Source organism: Propithecus coquereli, unplaced genomic scaffold (genome assembly GCF_000956105.1).
Source record: "Propithecus coquereli isolate 6110/MARCELLA unplaced genomic scaffold, Pcoq_1.0 Scaffold96, whole genome shotgun sequence".
Taxonomy (NCBI): domain Eukaryota; kingdom Metazoa; phylum Chordata; class Mammalia; order Primates; family Indriidae; genus Propithecus; species Propithecus coquereli.
The window spans coordinates 104,636-121,599 of NW_012155951.1; the positions used below are offsets into that span (position 1 = coordinate 104,636).

General features: G+C 52.1%; 2 protein-coding genes across 2 annotated transcripts in view; one reads left to right on the forward strand and one right to left on the reverse strand.

The window, feature by feature from the left end:
• Positions 1 to 290: 290 nt before the first annotated feature.
• On the reverse strand, positions 291 to 1,158 carry LOC105827047 (chromosome unknown open reading frame, human C7orf34). The gene is made up of 2 exons (XM_012665079.1): positions 1,014 to 1,158; positions 291 to 469 (listed from the first exon to the last, which is right to left on the reverse strand). The coding sequence occupies exons 1-2, from the start codon at positions 1,156 to 1,158 to the stop codon at positions 291 to 293; spliced, it is 324 nt and encodes a 107-aa protein (XP_012520533.1).
• A 4,548-nt stretch (positions 1,159 to 5,706) lies between these two features.
• Positions 5,707 to 16,964, forward strand: part of TRPV5 (transient receptor potential cation channel, subfamily V, member 5) — a 23,304-nt gene continuing 12,046 nt past the window's right edge. The window contains exons 1-8 of the mRNA XM_012665095.1: positions 5,707 to 5,835; positions 8,077 to 8,174; positions 8,351 to 8,473; positions 8,971 to 9,108; positions 9,383 to 9,481; positions 9,628 to 9,803; positions 10,254 to 10,400; positions 12,367 to 12,579. Coding sequence (XP_012520549.1) covers positions 5,708 to 5,835; positions 8,077 to 8,174; positions 8,351 to 8,473; positions 8,971 to 9,108; positions 9,383 to 9,481; positions 9,628 to 9,803; positions 10,254 to 10,400; positions 12,367 to 12,579 — 1,122 coding nt within the window. The 5' untranslated portion in view covers position 5,707. The remainder of the gene's footprint in view (positions 5,836 to 8,076; positions 8,175 to 8,350; positions 8,474 to 8,970; positions 9,109 to 9,382; positions 9,482 to 9,627; positions 9,804 to 10,253; positions 10,401 to 12,366; positions 12,580 to 16,964) is intronic.

Consider the following 16,964-nt stretch of genomic DNA (forward strand, 5'->3'; position numbering starts at 1 on the left):
CCCGATTGTTTTCAGGATTTTATTGCTGTTTTGTTATCTCTGCCTCCTCCCTCTAATCTGCTGTCCTGAACAAAGCCAAGAGAGGTGTGGGAGAGAGAAGGACACAGGTCTGCTGTCCCGGAGGCAGGGTGGGATAGCAGCTGACACTGCGGGAGGACTGGCAGGAGGCAGTGTGTGCGTGTCCTTTGGGGGCAGTGGGGGGAGGGAGGGTCAGTAGGTGATCAGGAAGCGAAGGTAGGAATCCAGGTTCTCATCTAGGAACCAGGCCACCGCCTCGGCCTCAATGTCCCTCATAAAAAAATCACGACGCTGGCCAGACTGAAGCAGAAGGCTAGATGAAAGACGTGGTCGAGGACAGCTGCCGTCTCGGATGTCCTGTCCTCCTCTTGCTGGGCCATGTCCATCACCTGCCACATCTCGCCCACCGAGGAGGCCACAAAGTGCTCTTCAAACTGCTCTTGATTCTGGTCTGGAACAGGGGAGAGGGGCAGGGACTGACGGCCTGACCCCGACCTGTCCCCGCCCTGACCCTGGCCCGAACCGGAAAGGGAAGAAATTAGAGTAGGAAAAAAGGTTGGGACCTCAGGTTCTTGGCCCAATTGCCCACATCCCTGGCCTTGACCAGAAAGGTGACGCTCCTGCCAGAGGTCTTTTCTGGTCTGTGTTCAACCACAGCCCCGCCTCAAAGGCACACACCCCATTCCTAAGGCTCGCTGCCTCCTCCAAAGGGTTCCACCATTCAGGGAGTCAGGCGCCGCCATGAAGTGTGAAGGAAACTGAAGACCCTCTGCCCAGCACATGCACCGTGCTCATGCGCACAGAAACCGTGTGCAGCGTCAGCTGGCCCGCGCTGTGCCTGACGCTACCAGTTCAGGCTGTAACCACAGGGGCCTGGAATTATCTCCCACAGCCCAAGCCCAGCTCAGGTCCCACCTAGCTTACCTTGTTACCTGGGGCCTGATTTCAGACAGACCCAGCCCTCAGCCTCCAGGCTCCCCCTCTTCTCTACCCACCTGGAGAAGGTGTTTCTTCTTTCTGGCTCGTCTCCTCCAGGCCTGGGCTCCCCCCATTCTGAAGCTTCACCCCCTTTGTCCACAGTAGCAGCAGGATGGTGGCCAGGAGCGCTGCCCTGCAGAGCTGGGAGCCCAAGGCAGGCATGGGCCTGCTCTCCTCTGCCTGTGGCCCTCCCCACACCCCAGTGCCCAGCAGGCTCCCCCTACCTCCCGCCCCACCCCACCCCAGCCCTTACCCCTTCCCAACACTTTCTTGTCCTCTTCCCTTCCATGGGACCTCTGACTTCATGGGCTCTGTGACATCACAGCCGTGGGCCTGACCATTCCAGCTCACCAGAGTGTTCCATTGCCAGGCAAGAGAGTGGAGCGTAGCCACCTGGGGTGGCAGAGGCTTCTGGAATGACTGTAGTGGGCCGTCTTGTAGCCAGCAACAGACATGACTTAAGAGTTTGCAAAGCACATTCACATCCACTGCATCATTAGATGCACATGGCAACCAGGATTCCAAGTGACAGCATTCTCATACCCACTACACAGATGAGAAAACTGAAGTTCACAGAAGAAATGACTCTCCCGATCCCCCAGACACTAAGGGGCAGAGCAGGACTCTTGATTATCTCTTTTAATTCTAAACATGACATCTTCCCACTATTCCACTCTGCCTTTCTCTAAGAAGAGCGATTTATGTAGGGTAAGGTCCAGACCAGATGTGGAAGTCAGGACCCTCAGGTCCCGGGCGTGAGCTGCTGCTCCACCTGTACCGTGGGTCTGCCAAGAAGCGAGGACGGGGAGGGGCCCAGGGAGGGCCGGAAAGGGCACATGCTCCATGTGTGCACCTGTATGTGTGTGTGAGAGAGACAGAGAGACAAAGAGACAGAGACAGACAGACAGAAAGAGACAGGGAGATGGAGACAGGAAGAGACAGAGTGACAGAGTGCACAGAGAGACAGAGAAGTGGAGACCATTCTCTCATCTCTCCTTGTCCTGCCCTAGTCTTGCCCCCTTCCCAGCCTTTGTCCTCTTGTACCACCAGGCTGGAACACCCTCTTCTGTCATTTTACAGCTTCCTGTCCTCTTAGACACAGAGAAAAAGTTGTTAGGGGCTCATCTCTAAGCTCCTTGTTCGGTGGAAGGAGTTAGAGTCTGCAGAGGAGACACAGCGTGGCAGAGAGTCAAGGATCTCACATAACGAGTCTGGAAAAATCCTGCCTCAGTGCCCCAATGCCCCTCCTGCCCGTGAGCCTGGCGAGCACAGGCCTGTTGGTGGTAACCGGCTATCCCAAATTACGATCATCTGCTCCTCGGAAGCAGAGCTGGTTGGAGGGCTGTGGGTTAGGGGAGGCAGAATGAAGGCCTGTTTTGGAAAACCAAAAACAGACACACAGGCCACAAGATACAGGATGATGCTAGGAGAGTACAGCACATGTGAACCGTCATTCCCAGTCACGCCACTTCTGCTCGTCCGTGTACGCCAGCCCCGAATGAAACATGCACGTGCGGGTGCAAGGACAGGTGCGGAGACACGTACCCTCTCTGCAAGAGGGAAACTGCAGAAATGAAAACACGTGAAGTGATTCCTTCCCATGGAGTCCACCCATGCTAGCAGACGTGCCCACACGGATACTCTCCTACATATGGCAGACGCCTCCTACGCAGTTCCTGGCGATCCGAGCCAGGTGACGGGAGACTGGGGAGTGGTACGGGAGGTTGCTTGAAGGTGAAGGAAGAAAGATTCAAGTCCTCGTGTGACCCTGTTCACCCCGACCTTGCACCCACTGACCCGAGATCCAGACAACAATGCTTGAATGGAAAACAATCACTAACCTCCTCCTGGCTATTTTGGGGGAGGAGCCTCTTGGTTCTCTGGCAAAAAGAGATGCCATCTCCAGCTCTGTGGGTTTGGGTGGGGAGCGTCGCCCAAGGAGCGGGCTGGAGTGGAAAGAACCGGGTGGGCCTGACCACCACTGTTTCCATTTCCTCACCGCCATCCGCCCGGCTCCCAGTGTCAGAGGAGATGCATCCTTGCAGGAAACCAGGAATCCCTTAAACATTTTCTTCTTATTACAAAAGTATAAAATACAGAAAAGTATAAAATATAAAAAAGTACAAAAAACAAAAAAAGCGAATCATTCCACCGTCCATCAAAGTTTTAAGGTGTCGTATCTGAAGCCTTTTCCTAGATGGCTGTGGCCATTGGGGTGCGAGTGTATCTCTTAAAAATTGAAATCCAGGTATTATTTTTCTCTCCTCGTATTTTCACATCAGAACAAGAGATCGGGCTGCTTTGGCGCAAAGGGGCTCTGGGAGCTGACAGCACAGTGAGGTGCCCCCAACCCAGTTCTCCTCCTGGGCACCCAGGAAGCGTCACAGACTGGCCCATCGTGGCGGGCGGGAGAGAGGATTCTGCTGGTGTCCTTTCTGCAGAAAGCTGGGAGAGGACTGAGAGGAAAGAGGGGAGAAAAGGAAGGCTAGGACGGTAATGTCAAGTGTCACAAAGAGGCAGGAGTGCTGGGAGGGACAGGCCAGGAGAGACTCCACATCTCTGACCTACTGGCCGGGACAGGTGGGACACCTTGGTCTGTGCCCCTCCCTCTGGAGAGAGCGGTGAGTTGAGAAGGGTGAGAGACAGGGCGAAGGCCTGGGGAGGGGGACTGAGCATCCGGCCCCCCTCCTCCTTCCCGGACCCACAGACAATGCCCTTGGTGGCAAGTCCCAGCACACCTGCTCTGTGCGGCTCTGACCGGGCCAGCCTCCTCCCGCGCCAGCCCCTTCCCACCCCACCCCCTCCAGGATCAGCTTTATGGGTTGCTGTTTCCTTGGCAGGTGCTCCCTTCCTGGGCCTGCCCCGCTTATCGGTGCATCTACAACCCCCACCTCGACCTTATCGCTCCCTCCATCTCCTTAGACTGGAAGTCATTCTGAGCTGCCCTGACCCCCGGCGAGGCATAAAAATGCCCCACGAGTTGAGCCCTCCCCTCTCCTGGATGAGAACATGATTCTCCCTTGGGCACCTCCTCTTTCTTTCCTTATTTATTTCCCTTTCAAGTTTTGTCCTTCTCTAAAGGTTATTTACTCCATCCCTCAATCTCTGGGGCAGAGCTCTCTTTTTTACCCCTGCCCACGAAGACCCCCAAGGGGAGGGGTCCGGCGTACCTCACCCCGTTCTCTCACTTTGTAGACAGAAGGTTCCTGGGAAGCAGCAAGGTCTGGAGAGTGACGTGGAGCTGAGATCCGCCTTCAAAGCCAGTTCCAGCCTCGCTCTTAGCTGTGGGGTTTGGGGCCATCACAGTCCCTCTCTGCTCTGTCTTCTCATTCAGAAAACAGAAAACCCCTCCCTGTTCCCGTTTACCCCATAGGTCTATTGAGTGACTGCAGTTCAATGGCATCGATGTGAAAACAACCAGGAAGACAAGCGCAAGCTGTGGTATATAGCAGGCCCGCTCGTATCCCCGAGGATACGTTCCAAGACACCCAGAGGGTGCCAGAAACCAAGATAGTACCCAACCCTATAACTGCTATGTTTTTTCCTATACAAATATATCTATGATAAAGTTTAATTTGTAAATTAGGCACAGTAAGAGAGTAACAACAATAATAACAAAATGTATATAGTATAGCGATATACTATAAGTTATGTGAATGTGGTCTCCTCTTCTCTCTCTCTCTAAGCATCTTGGTGTACAGTAGTCACCTGTTTTAGAGCTGCAGCTGACCTCAGGGAACTGAAATTTCGGACAGTGAAACCACGGATATGGGGACTAGTTAATGAAATGACATATCACTGTCTTATCTTTACACGCTCCATGTTGCCTCACTTCTGGAAAGAGTCCAAACGTGGAATCATGATATCTTTGTCCTCTGCTTTTGCTCTGCTCCTGCTGTTCAACCTCCATGGAAACATGGGACCCCCAGGGGATCCTCTGAGCCGCATCCTGGGTGTATGAGAGCCGGCTCAGCTCTACAGGCTCGAGGACAGAGACGACCAGGAGACAGGGGTACCCGGCAAGCTCTGGGAAGCAGCCCGAAGGGCCTCGTGAGTCCACCTGTGGAGGGAGGATGGGCAGGGTGTGAGCACCGTGACACCTGTTTTCCAGATGCTCCCATGAGACAGTGTGATTGTTACCCCAAGTTTACAGTTGGGAGACTGAGGCTGAGAAAGCTCACCTAACTGTTCGTAAGGAGTCAGAGCCAGGATTTAAACGATCTGCCTGATTCCAGAGCTGGGGTTCTTCATGTCCTGCTCTCCCGCACCTGACTAACTATGTACCTTGTTTGTGGACCCAGCCTCCAGGCTCTGTCCTGATCCCTTTCTGAATTCCTCCGCCCCACCCACGGCCTCTCCCAGTCTCAGCCGCCGCAGCCCACTGCAAGGGACCTTCCCTTCCTTCTCTCTGGCTGCTCTTTCCCCCTGGCTCCAGCTCTATAAAGTGCTCCTTTCCCTCCATCCAGGAAAAACACCTCTCCCCAGGCAGGGCGGCCAGTCCCTCAGTGTGTGCTCACACACACACACACACACACACACACACACACCCCGCAGCCACACACTGCACACTGCATGCACAAGTCACATGGGAGATACACTCATTCAGAGTCCCAACCCCAAACAGACCCCACCCCCTCCTCAGCCGCTGCCGTCTGAGACCTGTTCCTTTCATCACATTCCTGTAACCCGCCAGCGCCTGCGAGGAGAAGGCATGGGGGCTTGTCCACCCAAGGCAAAAGGGCCCTGGCTCCAACCCCAGAGATTTCTGCTCTCCTGGCTGTTCAGAGAACAAGACTGGGACCAGCACCTGAACCAGGCTTACGTGCTGCAACAGAAGAGGTAGGATGCCCACGGGCACCGGTGTCCCCATCGCCCTGGTCCTCAAGTCCTCTGATGCACGTGGGCTGTTTTCCTAGTAGGCAGCCTGGAGTTCAGTGCCAGTCGCTTGGATGCGCCCTTCCCTGCCAGCCCACCCACTGCCAAACCCTAGCCAGCCCCTCTTAGTAGTGGTGGAGGCAGGTGGCTTTGAGCCACATGGAGAGACCTTGAGTATAGACACGCTTCACCACCACAGGGCAGCATGACAGCCAAGGCTCTAACCCGCCTGCCTTGTGGAAGGGGGAGTGAGGGGACCAAACGGGACCAGATGAAGAAGCCGGGTGTGTGGGGTGGGGTGGCAGGCAAGGGCAGACTGCTGGGGAAGGATGTGACCCCATCCTATGGGTGGTGGAAGAAAGAGAGGCATTACCATAAGTTTGAACGAAAGCCGATTTCGTGGGAAAGGGGGAGGTTTGTTCCTGATGCCTGGGGCCAACCAGCTGAGGGGGCAGCCCGGGTGATGTTGCAGGTTCCTGAGTTCGATTCATCTACCTTTTGCAGAGCCTCGAGTCTACTGTGTGTGGTGGGGTGCTGGGTCCTGGGGACATGCAGGTTGAATGAGGCTTGCGTCTGCTCTGGGGAGCTCTCAGGGGAGCTCTCAGTTCCTGCGGGGCTGGCATACTTGGGGGTGGGTCATTGCTTGGCTGAGCCCTGAGGTGCAGCCCCAGGAAGAGCAATGGGGCAGGGACACATCCTTCAGCCTGGGGGTGGGGTGAGCAGACGTCAGCAGTACAGTCCCCCTCCCTCCCCGCTGTGCGAAGGAAGAGCCCTGTGCTTGTTGCAGCGCCTTGCTATCCTCGTCTTGAAAGTCTTGAGCATTTTGAACAGGGGTTCCTGCCTGTGCAATTTGTACTGGGCCTGCCCCAAGTGCCTCGAGCCCTCCCACTGGCAGGGTTCTCTGCTTCCCTCCAACCCAACCCAACCTGCGATGGGACTTTGGACTTCCCCACCCCGCTTTAGAGTGGGACCCAGTGGTCTGACAGGGCTAGCAGAGGAGCAGTGGGACCAGGGGGCCTGGGAGGCAGGGGCTTGGTGCAGCGGCCTCAGGACAGGGGTGAACTTGAAATCCCAGCCCTGGCTCCCCTGGGCTGGTCAGGGACACGTGGCTCCCTGGGACTGAGGCCCTGGGTGAGATGGGGCAGGGGGCTGACTCCTTGTTCCCTATCCTTCCCAGGGGCACTTCCCCAGAACAGATCTAGCCAACCTTTAGATAAAATGCTTCTTTTTTAAATAAGACACTTTTTACCCCTGGCTCCCGGGGCTACTGGAAGAGAAGAACTTGGGATGGGGACACCACAGCAACCACTGTCGGCCTGTCTGCTCTGTTCCCCCCGCCAGCCCTGCGTTTGCCTTTGCAGCCGGCACATCCCTGGGCCTAGCAGGACAGACTCCAGCTTTTATCTCTTGGTCAGTTCCAGTCTGGGTATAGGAGAAACAAAGATTAACTAAGAGAAGTCCTATAGGGTGAATATCTCAACCCACCTTCTCTCTCACTGAGAAGCCCAAATAAACAAGGCATTTAGACCCTTGCACCTAAGGGCATAATACAAAATGATCAGATTCCCCCCTACCCTACCCCCACCTAAGGGTATAATACAAAATAAACAGATTCCCTGATACCCCATCCTGGAGCTCTCTACTCTCAGCAGGGTTGTGTATCTAAACAGCCCGAAGGAGTAGTCAGAACGTTAATAGCTCACAAATTCCACAGATTAGGAAAGATTTAACAGTCCTTCCGACTTCTGTTCTGGTCTCTCAGACTCCCCTGGGCTAAAGAGAGCAGGTGCAGCAGTTCTGGGAGCAGGGGCCTAATGGTGGTGCCCTCTGTCCCACTTGTTCCACCTATGCAGCTCAGATGAATTCAGACAGGCTTAGGATCTCTTCTCAGGGACTCTCAGACCACCCCTTCCAGACCCCAGGGCCCCCTCACTCAGGTGCCAGGCCCCTCCATGAGCTGCCCCCCAGGCTGAGCTACCTGGCCCGGCCTGCGGGAGGCAGCAGGTGATGCTGATCTTGGGGAAGCCCCTGACACTCTTGCCCGAGTCTGCCCTGGGTCCCATGAGCCCACTAGACACCCGTCTCCAATCCGTCACTGCACACTGTGGGTCACGTCCTTCTTAGATGGAGAGCGTCTCTGTTCCCCTCTGCTCCTGGCCTCGTGCTGACTCTGTCTCTACCGAACTCGTGTTCACTTTCCCCCAGGATTCGAGAGTCTCCGCTGCTTCAGGCAGCCAAGGAAAACGACCTGTTTGTCCTTAGACAACTTATGCTGGACCCAACCTGTGACTTTCGACAAAGAGGTGGGATCTGGGTTTAAGGGGGTGGAGGTGGGGGCAGAAGCACCTGCTCCCCCCACCCCCAACCCAGGACTCAAGAATTTTCACAATGTGGCCTTTGAGGGTGTCTCTGTGGCTGGGTGCACCTTTCTCGCGGGAGGCTGGGACGTGTCTGACGTCCCCGTCTTACTCCACTCCAGGAGCGCTGGGGGAGACGGCGCTGCACATCGCCGCCCTCTACGACAACCTGGAGGCCGCCATGGTGCTGATGGAGGCTGCCCCAGATCTGGTTCATGAGCCCACCTTGTATGAGCCTCTTGTAGGTAAGCAGGATGCTCATGGATTCTAGGTGGAAATGCTGAGGGGCAGGGTGTGCTGTAATCTCTTAAAATGCACCTCTGAAGGGTGGGCCAGGGCGGAGTGACAGAGGGCCAAGAGGAGAAGCTCCTCAAGGTGGGAGAAGGCAACAGTCCTGGTCCTGGTTCTGAGCATCTGTGGCTTCTTTGGCCATTTAGTGTTTCCTTTCAGTCCTCCCATGGTCGCCGAAGGACCTGCCTGTGTTTCTGTCTCTCAGATCAACACAGGGTGATCACGTTTACAGCAGTGTCTCCCCCGCCCCCACCGGCCCCCAGCAGCTGAGGGCAGGTGCAATGAGCAGGGCAGCCTGAGGGACTAACCGCCCCGACCCCACCAAGCCCGGGGCAGAAATCTACCAAAGGACCTGTCAGGAGCCTCCTGAGCGGGAGGCTGGAGGGTGTCGGGTCCCTGAGAGAACTGGGGACAGAGGCAGTCCCGTGACTGACAACTGCCTCTGGGCCAGGTCAGACCGCACTGCACATCGCTGTCGTGAACCAGAACGTGAACCTGGTGCGAGCCCTGCTGGCGCACGGGGCCAGCGTCTCTGCCAGAGCCACGGGTGCCGCCTTCCGCCTCAGTCCCCGGAACCTCATCTACTTCGGTGAGAGCAGGTTGGGCTGGGAGGATGGAGAGGTGGGCAAGGATAGAGGGGGCCCTGCCCTCGGCTCTGTCTGCCCCGCAGCCGGGACGGGCAGCCCTTCCAGGGCTTAATTAGGCCAGAGGCCAATTCCCACAGCCCTTCCTCTGGTTCTGCCAGACGAGTGTCCCCGAGACCCAAGCTGAGGTGTGGGTGAGCAGGCAGGCATGTGGGGGACGTGGCCCATCCCATCCTGCCGTGCTGTGCTCTCCTGCCACGGATCCCTCTGCGTCCCCAGGGGAGCACCCTTTGTCCTTTGCCGCCTGTGTGGGCAGCGAGGAGATCGTGCGGCTGCTCATTGAGCACGGAGCCGACATCCGGGCTCAGGACTCCCTGGGTAAGAGCTGAGGTGGGGAGGGGAGCTGGCTGCTGCCAGGGGGCGAGGAGAGGGGCTGGGACAGGTCCCAGGCCCACCCCAAGTGTGGATGGGGACATCAGGGACTCTAGGCCAGTGGCCCTGTGACACTCTGTGTCCTCCCCCAGGAAACACAGTGTTGCACATCCTCATCCTCCAGCCCAACAAAACCTTTGCCTGCCAGATGTACAACCTGCTGCTGTCCTACGATGGCCGTGGAGACCACCTGCAGCCCCTGGAGGCTGTGCCCAACCACCAGGGGCTTACCGCCTTCAAGCTGGCCGGAGTGGAGGGCAACACCGTGGTGAGGGACGCCCCCATGTCTGCGGTGTCTTTCGAGTGATCCTCACCCTACCCTACTGGCCCTGGGAGCAAATAGACGTGAAGGAAGGGTCTTTCTAAAAAACCCATTTCCTCCAAATCCCCCAAAGGGTGGTGACCCCTTACTTTCTATCCCATCACTCAAACCTTCAGCCTGAGGTTCCTTTACTTGGGAAGATTTGAGGATATTGCCCTAGAGTGTCTGCTGTGGAAACCCAAAGCTGTGCTCCCTTCACCTGTTTCTTCCTTCAGAGCTCTGTGGGGTTTGTGGGAAGGGAAGATGACAATAAAAGTGAGGCTCGAAGCAGAGGTTTGCCAGTCCCCCACTTTGTATGTATCCCAAGGAGTGGGAAACTGGCCTCGTCCAATCATGCCATTCCCCTGGCCAGCTTCTCACACTGTGACCCCCCAACTCACCCCTGTGCTCTCTCAGATGTTCCAACACCTGATGCAGAAGCGGAAGCACATCCAGTGGACATGCGGGCCGCTGACCTCCACCCTCTATGACCTCACGGAGATCGACTCCTGGGGAGAGGAGCTGTCCTTTCTGGAGCTTGTGGTCTCCTCCAGTAAACGGGAGGTATGGATGTCAAGGAGCACCAAGGACTGTCATGGGAGGGAACTTGGTGTCCGTGCAGAGCCTGTCTACTGGCTAGGATCCTGGGCACCAGACACTCCAGCCTTATACTAGGCGGAGATGGGAGCAGTGTCCTGGGCCCCGTGGGAAGAAGTGCGGTACACACTCCCCTCTTGAGTCAGTGCCCTGTCAGCTTAGCTCTAGTCCCTTCTGCCGGCCTTTCTCATTCTGACATTTCAGGTGAGGAACTCTCCAAATAGGAGTTGTTTCCTTTTATTCATTCATCATTGCTGTATCTCAGGCACTGCACAAGGAACTGAGCATACAGAAATAAATAGAACAGTTCCTGTCAGTCAACTCCCTCAGGTCTTGGTCCCTGTCCTCAACGATTTTAATAGTGAACAACATACATTAGTGCTATAATAGGGGTGTGTACTACGTTCGGGGCAGCAACATTGAGGCAGGGTTAACCTGGCCTGGGGGCGGGCAGAGAAGACGTTACAGAGGAAAGACTTGAGCATTTCCTCATGAAGAGTTGGGAGTCACCAAGAAGATGAGAAGAATGAGAGCTTTTTAGAGAGGGAGCAACACAGAGATCATTCCACAGTGCTGGACTGAGTGAGAGCAGGGAAAGGAAAATTTGTTGAAATCGGGTAGAGAGGAGAAAATCCTGGCTTTCAGGAACCACCAGGAAAGTGGCAAGATAGAGTTTCCATTGTTTATCTGCCACCTGACAATTTCCTGGGAACCCTTCTAGAACAATAAAACATGAATGAGTATTAATGCTAAGGAATAGTGGAGTGGCTAGTTTGTGTGATCTTCCTTAAAGAAGATCTGTTTCCTGGAAACTGGTATGCTTTGGGTAGGATTTCTTAGGGAGTAAAACTCTAATCCTTCTGTGTGGATTTTGCCACCATGGATCCTTGGTCTTCGACTTCAGCCAATTCTCAATATTCTCCTGTAGGTTTTATACTTGTCTTGGGTCATCTACTTTTCTCTTCCTTAAAACTTTTTTTTATAGCCTCCTTTCATATCCCTGACTACCTTCACCTTTCCTTCTGTTGGAAAACTTCTACTTTATGACAAAAATAAGGGCTCTTTGGCTGGGGCTTCTTCAACTTCCTCCCCTGAACTGCCAAGTGTATCTGGAAACTTCCCACTGTCTCGATCTCCTTCCCTCCAGCTTGAATGGAAAAGATATTCTTTCTGTTAATGGCTAATCCCTCTGCTGTGCTTTGAGTCCGCCTCTTCCTAGTCTCTCAGATGCCTCCTCCCATCCATCACCCCCTCTCATTTGTGCCTTTAACCTCTCATCGCATGCCTGTGTCGGAGCACCATCCGCTCTGGCTTAGATGATTGCCACATCCTATCACCTGTAGCCTCATTGCTTTTCTCCAGCCCAACAATACTTCTAGAGCAAATCTGACTACTTCTCTGCTTGAACTCCACAATCGCTTTCCATTACACTTAGAAAAAAAAATTCAAACTTTCTACCTTGATGTACAAACTTCCTATCATCATGCACAAAGATCCAGCCCTTATCTACTTCAACCCTCATTGCTTCTGCCCACCACTTGTAGTAGATTCTCCATGTGTTCAGCCACACCTCATCTGCAGATGGGTAGTGGCTGCTTGTACCTTCCTGCCCTGGCAACTGCTGCTACTTTATGATGTGATCTTTCCCACCTCTCCCTTCACTCAGCTAGCGATGACTCATCCTTTAGATCCTCAGTGGTGCTACACTGTCTTGTGCTTACTTCTGTGATCAGTTACCTGTAGCACTAGCTCGAGCCTTGGCATATACTAGAAATTTACTAGTTGTCTATCAAAGAAATGACCGATTAACTGAGTGAGTGCCGGCAGTGATGGTTACTGCCTTGACCCTTCTGGGACCCCGTGGGAAACCCAACTCTCCTCACTATGTTGGTCAATGTTGGTTACCCCAAGCTTCGCTCTTCTTCCCTGGCAGGCTCGCCAGATCCTGGAACAGACCCCAGTGAAGGAGCTGGTGAGCCTTAAGTGGAACAAATACGGGCGGCCATACTTCTGCGTGCTGGGGGCCTTGTACCTACTCTACATGGTGTGCTTTACCACATGCTGCGTCTACCGCCCCCTTAAGTTCCGTGGCAGTAACCGCACTAATTCTCGAGATAACACCGTCCTCCAACAGAAACTACTACAGGTGATTTTTCTCTGCAGGGGATGACAGGGATTGGTGGCATGCGGTGATGGTGCAGGAGACCAGAGTGATGTTACCCAGGAAAGATGTCACTCCCTAGGCTCGAGCAGTTGCAGGCTCTTAAACATCTGAGTAGAAATTAGGAGTGAGATCAGGGGGCCAAAGATGGGGCTTAGTGTGTAAAAGAGCATTCACCCAGGGAGCTGTGGGTTTTCTCACACAAACTTTGAAAGAGTGCTTGGTATTCACAACCCTGTCCATTAGTGAAATTCCTTGTAATTTACAAAGAGAACCAGCCTTTTGTAGTGGGATGGTTAAGGGAAACTCTCTTGTTCCAGAGGAGAAAAATGGTGCTCCCTGTCCATTTCTGAGTCCATTTCTGGGTATTAGGGCAGCACAGATCCTGGCAGGCACCCTTTCCTGTGTGCTGTCAATATGAGCCCATGGGAATGATGCATGAGTGGTCTGACCACCTGTCAGATATGCTGCGGAGGGACACCTGGATTGGGTAGCAGGTTGAAGTCAATATCCTCTGAGGTTTCTTTTACTGTTGTGGGCCTGCTAATCTGTGTTGTGGTGGCCAAGGGAGACCTGGGGTAGTGAAGAGGACTGGTTTGAGGTGTGGAGTAAATGCAAAGATCAGCTGTTGAAGGGAGCACACCCTCCTGTGTGTGCAAGAAAATAGTAGACTCTAATGAGCACTTCTGGACATATATATTCAACAAGCATTTCTACATTTGGGGGGTTGACTATTAATGGATTACTAAAATTTTTGTCCTGGTCAGTTAAAAATAGCCAAAAGGCAATGTGGGCGTGTGGGCAGAAAGCATATGATAGAGGATGAAGAATTTTGCAAAGCAAGTGAGAGCTGGGTGACTGGAGATCTCTACTATGGAGGATAGACCAGCCCTAATAAGCATAGCTCAGTCTGGACTAGGAAAAGGGGTAGTTTGGGTCAGAAAGAGAACATAAACTTCCTCCAGTCAAGAAACAAAAACCCTGAGTTGGGTTAGACCAAAGATAGTGGTATGCACAGAGAGAGAAGTGGAAAAAGAGCCTCAGTGGACCCCAAGCTAAGCAAAAACACTCCATCTCTCCTGTTTCTATAATTGCCTATCTATCTATCTATCATCTGTCTACCTGTCTATCTATCATCTATCTATCTACCTGTCTATCTATCTATCTACCTGTCTATCTATCTACAATGAGCTCATGTATTCACTTCCCTCACAAAGTACGGTTTGCTGCCTGGGAAGACAAGCCTGAATGTGTCATGGGGTGCCCATGGGGCTCCTGGGGGAGGTTGTGTTCCATGCATCTCAGTCTGCATGAAGGTTGTCCCTGGTGTGGAGACCACGTAAGGGGAGTAAGGACATTTAGGAGATGGCCAAGTGGGATGGGAGAGTGATTAGAAGTGGAGAATATGTGCAAACATGAGCGAGTTGGGGGTGTCTGGACTTTTCCAATGCTCCCGGCCCTGTTTGCTCAGATGTGTTTTTCCAAACCTTCCTTTGTCACGAACTTACTTTCCACGTTTAGAACATAGATGGTGTTCTAGCCTAAGAGTTGGGTGATGCTGAGCAATTGTTACCATGAAGTCTACTTCTTGTGTGTCTCTTTCTCTTTGAGACAGGACTATTTATGTACAAACACGTTTCTTTGACCCAAATTGTCTAAATTATATTTAAAAGGTCCCCTCCTTTTGCTTCAGGACTAGGAGGAACATGGTTAGAGCTGTGGGCCCTGTCCAGCCTTCTTTTCTCCTGTCTCGTCCTTCCTTCCTCCTCGTTAGTGTTTTTACCCTTTTGCCTCCTGCTTAGGTAGAAGCCACTTTGGCCCAAATAGAAGATTCTGGACTTTAAAGTATTCTTTTCTTGGTGGGGAAGGGGGTGGGGAAGAGGGTTAAGACTGCTGCTGTAAGGAGTTTAGATAGCGAAAAACACCAATGAAATGTCCCTATTCTTTGGGGTGAATCCTTAAGCCTCCATCCTGAGTTGATGGGATGTCTGTGTAACTCTTATGCAGTAGTAAGTTAATTTAGATTAGGTCAGGGGCTCCCAAACTTACCACCACGATTTGAATGATTCTGTTATCACAATGCACCAGATTTGGTGTTTTTTTTTTTTTCTTTTAATAGGAAATTTTCTTTCTTTCCTACTTTTTTATTACTTGAAAGTTTTAGAAAAATGAAAATGCACAAATACAGTGTCTTGACTTGATGAATGCAATTGTTGACATTAGCTAGGCTGTGGAACTTTTTCTTGGATGAATGAATATGTTAACATCCAATTATATTATATAAGTCTGGAAACACAGGGCTGTTAGTCACTGCATGACTTCCTCTGGGGATCTTTTGGGATCTGTGGAAATCACTGGGCTCCACAACCCCTAAGTGCCTTATAGTTGAACATCTGGGATTTTATGAGAGCAGCCTAACAGCACCATCTCAGGACAGTTGAAATGGAAGAAAACAAACTCCTCTGTTTCTATGAGGTAGCAAAACCTACACAAAGGTTGGTATCTGTAAACATGGAGTTAGTTTATCTCTATTCAGTTTGGGGGATATCTTAGAGACTCTAAGGTGCCTCATTGTTCAGCCATAAAAGTTCTGTTTTTCCAGGGTTTCCCAAGAACTATATTATTTCGAGGTAATTTTCTATTTCCATTCGTTTCTGCTTGGTTTAGGCAGAGCAGCGTGCACTATAGTACTAGTTCTTTCAGGTGTCCAGGTGAGTAAAAAGTTCAAAGTCCCAGAGTTAAGCAGCTTGAATTTTAGTCCTAGCTCTGAAATTAAATAGTGGTTTGACCACGGGCAAATCCTACCTCCTGCTAGACCTGTGGTTTTTAACCCAACCTGCACATTAGAAACCTGGGAAGCTGGTAAGACAACTGGCTCCTAGGCTACACCCCAGGCCTAATAAGTCAGAAAATTTGAAGCTGAGGCCCTGGACTTGGTATTTTAAAGAAATTCTTTCTAATGTTCAGCCAGGATTGAGAACTACTGGTTTCCATCTCTGAGATGTGTTCAGCCCCTCCCACCCATTCTCAGGCCCAGCCCTCTGCTCATTTGGAGTCCTGGTGTGCTGTTTGGTAGGAGGGCACTAATCTTCCATCATCCCTTCCCCTCCTTGTCTCTCAAAAAAGGTTCCCTCAAGCTCTCCTTTGCCCTTTCCTTTCCCAGAAACATTTCACTAATTCATTCATTCACCAAATAGTTACTGAGAACCTCGTAAAGGCTGAACGCTGCTCTAGGTGTTGGAAATTCAACAATCATAGTCTGCGCAAAACTCACGTGATCTCTGCCTTTCTGGAGTTTACAGACTGGTTTACATTAATCAAATGATCATATGAATAGATATTGCATTACAACCTGTGATTGTTATCATTAACGTTATATTTTCCTAGGATAATGAAAAGGAAAGAGTGCCAGGAGACCTTATAACAAGGTCCATGTACCTCTGGGACGCCAGAAAAGGTGTCCGAGGAAGGTAATTGAGCTGAGATCTGGGAACAAGTTCAAGGAGGAAAGAGAGCTCTAGGCAGAGAGGGTTCGGATTCAAAGCCTCTGAGGCAGGAAGAACCTTGCCAAGGTCTAGGGACTGAGAGAAGTTTCACTAACACACAGGGAGACAGGAAGTTGGGGTGGGTGCCTCCAGGTGAGGTTGCACAGGCAGATCCTTCCCAAATCGTGCAGAGATTTTTCAGGCCATGCTGAGGATTTTACTCCTTATCTCCAAGGTAATGGGAGCACAGAAGGGCTTTAGACAAGGGAAGAATTTGACCACGTTTTTGTTTTAGAAAAATGACTTTGCTTGCAGGGTGGAGAACAGATGTGAGGAGACCAGTCAGGAGACTATTATAGTTGAGCAAGCAAGAGAGCAGGGGGGTTGGCCTGGGAATGCGAAGGGGAGGGAGATGGAGGTAAGGGGTTGGCCTCAGGAGATTTAATGAAGGTAAAGTCATCTCTGCTGTGTGGTGGATTGGATGCAGAGGGTGGGAGGGGACAGCCTCAGGAAGGACAGGTCGGTTTCCATCCTTTTAAAATCATCTTCTACCTGCCACAATCAGTGCTATCGATTTGTCTACACATCATCATTCCTATAAGTTCTGCACAAGCCAAAGCACCACAGGAATTTGAAAAAGCAACTGGTCTACAACTCTACACAACTTTGTTTAGGGGTCCTACCCACCCCCTGTGGAACAAGCACAGCACATTAAAGACAGGGAAAGAGATGAGGAACCGCATCACCGAGTGCTTACTATGCACACTTTACATGCATATTACCCATACTTTTGAGATCGTGTAAAATGTCATTAGATTCAGCAATGCCACTACTGGGCATCTACCCAAAGGAAAAAAAGTCACTCTATAATAAAGACATCTGCAC